Below are 6,296 nucleotides of genomic sequence, written 5' to 3'. Positions count from 1 at the left end.
TTATTTACTATTTTATGTTTAACTTTTTATGAAATACTCCGTATAACATTTGAATAACCGTGTTTAATTTTTAATACCAATCAATTTTTTATTATGGAGTATATAAAAAATGACTTCAATCATTCGACCCTCTCATGGAACACGTGATACAAACAAAAACAAGCATCACTGACCAACGAGTAGTAGTACGTGGACATAGATTTGAATGGACCCTTTATGTTGGTTTTTTTGCATGAAACACTAGTAATTTTCATGATCATCTCCAGTAATATATAAGATTGCACCAACATATTAATTAATGAATATACATCCCTATAATTTTTGAAACTCAATAGGTACGTAACAATGGAGTTGAGCTCAGTTATACTATTAGTATTACAATTACTACTTTTGATCGATCGAAAAACGGTCGCTGAACCGGTTGGATACGGTTACTCTCTGCAATCAGTTGGTATTGATCCGTCCGGAAAAACTTTAATCGCTGATCTTCAGCTAAATAACAAGTCTTCCGTGTTTGGACCTGACATTGATGAGCTCCGGCTAGTTGCAAGGTATGGTGTATAATTATTTTTTCCATTCTTTAAATTGTTCATTGCCAAGTTTGTGGAAAAGTTTCATGACATTTAATTTTATATTTTGAATGTTTAATACTTAATTATTCTTTTTTAGTTTAAACCATAAGACCATGAATATCCATTACTAAATTTACTCCCACGTTGTCTTATCAGCACACACTTCGTCCCACTGAACACGAATATCCATAACACCATTTTTACGTTAACTAAGTTCTACTATCTACTATATACTATATTAATCTACTATCTACTTCTACTATCTACTATCTACTATATTAATTAAACTAAAGTACAAATACTCATTAGAAATGTACAAATTAACGTTTGCATGTAATGAGGACGTGTAACAAATACTCAAGGCGGCGTTATAATAACTTAGACCATCCGTTACCGTAAAAGATGTGGGTTAGTGGTGTGAGTGTCGGTTGAGGTTTTCTTGATGGCATGACACTGTGAATTGAAAATGTGATGTTCGGAGGTGTGATGCTGATGTAACAAATTTTGATTGGGTGTTTAGTAAACAGGAGATAAAAATAATTTTATTTAAAAGTTAATATAAAAAATAAGATCAAACAAAAACTATTCATGACATTTTATTCTTTTCGTTGCTTTCCTACGAATTCCCTTCCCATACAAAAAAGCGACGCAAGATAACCCCAATAAATGGGCGTTGCTTTTGCCATCTGGACAATCCACAAGTGTGCGTTTATATTGTGTAAAGCAATGGTCTTATGAGAGCATTAATGGTAATATTGTAGTTCTCACATAACTTGTATATCAAGAAAATATCTAGCTAAATTAACTTATTAAAGTTTTCAATATTTAAGTAGTTCTACTAGTTAGGTATGTATGAATAGAAAATTCTTCCATTGATTTAATTAGTCAAAAGTCACACTCAAAGATATTCAAACTCTCGCTTTTTTTAGAACGACAAATACACTTAATATTGTCCCAAGTCTTTATTTGTGTTGATTACATTAATTTCTAAATTTGTCTAAATTTCTGTTTCTTATAAAGCTTTGAAACAGCTGATCGATTAAGGGTTCGAATCACGGATGCTAATCGCCAAAGATGGGAAATTCCAACTGACATTCTTCCACGTCAACAATCACAACTAACTTTCCCGACAAAACTTAACCAACAGACAACTCCTTCCAACAACCTTTTCCTCTCTGATCCAACCTCAGACCTCATCCTAACTCTTCACAATAACACCACCACCCAATTCGGTTTCACAATCACCCGTCGCACAAATGGAGATACACTTTTCGACACCTCAAACACTCTTCTCATTTTCAAAGATCAGTACCTCCAACTAACATCTTCACTTCCACCTCATGATCAATCTTCAATATACGGTTTTGGAGAGCATACTAAGCGTACATTTAAGTTAACACGTAACCAAACACTTACACTTTGGAACGCTGATAATGGAAGTGATAAACCTGATTTAAATTTATATGGCTCACATCCGTTTTATATGGATGTTAGAACACCACAAAATGGTGGTAATAATAAGGTGTTGGCCGGTACAACTCATGGTGTGTTGTTGCTTAATAGTAACGGAATGGATATTGTGTATAACGATGATGGTATTACGTATAAGGTGATTGGTGGTGTTTTTGATTTCTATTTTTTTGCTGGGCCGTCGCCTGAATCAGTTATGGATCAGTACACTCAGTTCATTGGAAGACCGGCTCCCATGCCTTATTGGTCCTTTGGTGAGTTCTTTTGCCATTTTCACCATAATGTAATAGATCATATGCTTATTGTGTCCTTTAGACACATTTTAATTTGTTTGTAGGTTTTGGAAATATCACCGAATATGGATCAACATAAGTTGATTTGACCAGTTTTAGAAGAATTACTCTACCTATCAATTTTTTGCCAAAATTTGAATGAAACCATAATAAAACATAAATCTTCGAATGTTTATTATTTCTTAAGGATTATGTACAGGGTTCCATCAGTGTAGATATGGCTACAAAGATGTTGCTGATCTTGAGGGAGTTATTGCTGGCTATGCAAAAGCCAAGATCCCCTTAGAGGTTATTTGGACAGATATAGACTATATGGATGCTTATAAAGATTTCACATTAGACCCAGTTAATTTCCCGTTGTCAAAATTGTCAGCCTTTATTCAAACACTTCACCAAAATGAGCAGAAATACGTGGTTATATTAGATCCAGGTGCCGAACTTTATCACTAATCATACCCAAAATTTCATACATATACTACTGTTTTCAATTATTATTAAGTAAAATAATATGCAAAATATTGGTCCTTCTTATGCGTAGTTATCAGTGTGAATACGACGTATGCAACTTACATTAGAGGACTGCAAGCTGATATCTACATAAAGCGTGATGGAAAACCTTATGAAGGTCACTCTTGGCCTGGTATCGTTAATTTTCTGGACTTTTTGCATCCAAAAGGAGAAATATTTTGGGGTGATGAGATCAAAAGGTTTCATGATCTTGTACCTTTTGATGGAATTTGGCTTGACTTGAACGAAATATCAAATTTCATATTTACCCCATCTTATCCGTCTTCTAAACTTGATAACCCACCGTATAAAATCAACAATTCTGGTGTCCAAATGCCTATCAATCATAAAACTGTTCCTGTAAGTTGTGTGCATTTTGGAAATATCACCGAATATGATGTCCATAACTTGTACGGTTTCTTGGAAGCAAGAGCAACAAAAAATGCATTGATAAAGGTAATGAGTCAACGACCATTCGTACTTTCTAGATCTACATTTGTGGGGTCCGGGGTATTTACAGCACATTGGACTGGGGACAATGCTGCCACGTGGGATGATTTGGCATATTCCATTACGAGCATACTAAATTCCGGGTTATATGGAATTCCAATGGTTGGTGCTGATATTTGTGGATTTGCTAGAAATACTACTGAAGAACTCTGCCAGAGATGGATCCAGGTATAGATTATGTACCCCTTTTGACGTGAACTAATATTTGAAAGTATATAAAGAAGTTATAGTTTATGGCTGTTAAAAAATTCATGTGTAGCGCATTTTGACGGTTCCATGTAAGTATCGACTGCCAATCGTATATATGTTCACTATTAGATCAAAATGGAAGGGTCAGTTAGGTTGTGTAAAGCGCTAAAACTGGTTTTTGTCTTATTTTGTCTAAAAGGACATGTTTTGGTTGACCCTAACTACTTTTGTTCACTAATTTCATATAGGTTACAAACTGTGTGTGTAATTATAGTTTAAACAGATAACAGATAAAGTTTATTAATCGCCCAGGCTCTTCGGGGGTCAGGAAGTATTTTTACTCAAATATTTTTATTCAAATGTGCGCGGCCTAGCAGGGTTATCCCGTGACTGTGTTTGACACTTTTTCTTGGCCGCCCAAGATATGTTTCGAGTAACGTTTTATCCTGAGATCTCTTATGGTTCATTACTTCATATAGTCCCCGTATTCCTCGAATGGATCTCTTAGTTGTTGAGAAGGTTGTCTTAAAGCAGTGTATAAGGCCTATCCAATAAAACTTACAAGTAAACCAGATAAATAGATGGCGACTATGGTTGTTGTTTCCCTTATTATAATATAATTTGAGGATCACAATGGATCTATCATTTTGCACTGTGATGATACACAAAGTCAATAGATTTAAATGAATAAAATAGGATTTAGGACTTTGTTGAGATCGGTTCTAAACCCTTGAATTTAGAATACGGATAAATAGCTCAATGGTGGAGAACAACTCCATTAATGGTAGGGAGCAACTCCATTAATGGATCAAGACTCCAACTATTAGCCTATCTTAGAACGGTTAATCACAAATTATATTTATTTTCTAATATCTTCTAATAAGTTTGGAAACAAATACAAGATTTAAGTGATTGTATGCAATAAATATACATATTGATTCATTTGACATGTTTGAGAAAAAAAACAGTTCATAAGCTAATGAGTCAAAATTCATGTCTTTATCCATATATATGATAGTCTTCTATCCAAATATATGAGAATAGTTGATCACATATACTAGTTTGAATTACAGTTAGGTGCTTTTTATCCATTCGCAAGGGCCCATTCTGCCAAAGAAAGTAGACGACAAGAACTCTACCTTTGGGATTCAGTGGCTGTAACATCTCGAAAGGTACTTGGACTACGTTACCAAATGCTCCCTTATATCTACACATTAATGTGCCAATGGGGCTTTGCCTCATTGGTCACCATGTTAACATGGTGTTCGAGGAGACCAGGGTTCGAGTCTCGGGGGGGGGGGGGGGATTTTCGTGAATTAACTTTGTGAGCTAACCACTAACATTGCCTTTCAAAAAAAAAATATCTACACATTAATGTACAAAGCACATTCAAAAGGGACTCCAATTGCACGACCTCTATTTTTCTCATTTCCAGAAGACACTAATACGTACAACATCAGCACTCAATTTCTTCTGGGTAAAGGCATATTAGTATCACCTGTATTAACTCCCAAAACATTCTCAATTGATGCATACTTCCCATCTGGAAACTGGTTTGAACTAGTTAACTATTCAAATTCGATCAGCGTTGGCTTAGGTACTTATGTTAAGCTCAATGCACCACCTGATCATATAAACACATTTATACGTGAAGGAAACATATTAGTTTTACAAAGTGATAGTTTAACTATAAAAGCGGCTAGGGAGACACCATTTAGCATACTTGTTGTAGTTAGTATGAGCGAGAATAGTACAGGTGAGGTGTACTTGGATGATGGGGAGGAAATAGATTTTGGGAAGTCGACATTAGTGACATTTTCGAGCCAGGTTGTGGGCCAAAAAGTGACGTTGAGATCACTAGTTGAGAATGGAGGATATGCGATGAGTCAAAAATGGATTATTGAAAAGGTGACGTTTATTGGGTTGGAAAGTGGTTCAAGTACAAGTGGTCGTGTGTTGTGGTCAAATACAAGCCTAGAAGTACGAGTGAATGTTAGTGGTGGTGGCAGGTTTGGTATGGCTATGGTCTCCGGTTTGTCTTTGTTGATAGGGGAAGAGTTCAAGTTAACATTGGACCTTAATGATATTGTGAAGAGTGGCGTAGCCACGTTAATGGATATGGGTTCATTTGAGCCCATTCAAATGTTAGCTATTGTTATATGTATAGGTTTATTGTAGTATGTAGTTTGCATTGTAGGTATCTTTATCTTTATATTGCAATCTGACCTCATCACGTGACCTATTCATGTAATTTATATTCTTATTTATGTAATTTACATTAACATTTGCTTTAAATAAGTTAAAGTATTTAAGGTTTTGTTGTACGTTTATTATCTAATGAAGACATATTTTAAGTTCAAATGTTTCTAACAAATTTTATAAGACCCAATTCTTTTACATATACAATTATCCTCGTGATATGAGTGTTATTCAGGTTAATAAGAGCATAGAAACAGTGTATCATTTATAAAGGGCATCTTTTTGTCGACTTCGCCCAGGGCATCACCGACCCTGGTGATATCGCATATAAGAAAAGAATATTAGACTTTTACTAACCTAGAATTAACAAAAATGCTAGAAAACATTATTTGGAAACTATCACGTATTTATATTCAAAAACACGCTTATATTATGACATCATGAATTTAAAAATATGCCTTCGCCACTTGTGAAAAGTTTTACTAATGTGTACCACTATGACACACATTAACTTGTATTTAATAAAGTGAAACTTTTCTTATATATAATCATTTGC

At 34.7% G+C, this 6,296-nt stretch overlaps 1 protein-coding gene across 1 annotated transcript; it reads left to right on the top strand.

The window, feature by feature from the left end:
• Positions 1 to 345: 345 nt before the first annotated feature.
• Positions 346 to 5,735, top strand: LOC139868396 (alpha-glucosidase-like). Its single transcript, XM_071856731.1, has 6 exons — positions 346 to 551; positions 1,593 to 2,296; positions 2,535 to 2,765; positions 2,874 to 3,520; positions 4,615 to 4,754; positions 4,912 to 5,735. Exons 1-6 carry the CDS (start codon positions 346 to 348, stop codon positions 5,717 to 5,719), a joined length of 2,736 nt encoding a protein of 911 aa, XP_071712832.1. The 3' UTR covers positions 5,720 to 5,735.
• Positions 5,736 to 6,296: the final 561 nt, after the last annotated feature.

The sequence above is a fragment of the Rutidosis leptorrhynchoides genome, chromosome 9 (genome assembly GCF_046630445.1).
Source record: "Rutidosis leptorrhynchoides isolate AG116_Rl617_1_P2 chromosome 9, CSIRO_AGI_Rlap_v1, whole genome shotgun sequence".
In the NCBI taxonomy this organism is placed as follows: Eukaryota; Viridiplantae; Streptophyta; class Magnoliopsida; order Asterales; family Asteraceae; genus Rutidosis; species Rutidosis leptorrhynchoides.
The sequence above is the reverse complement of the archived record's forward strand: the minus strand, read 5'-3'. Positions and strand labels throughout refer to the sequence as shown.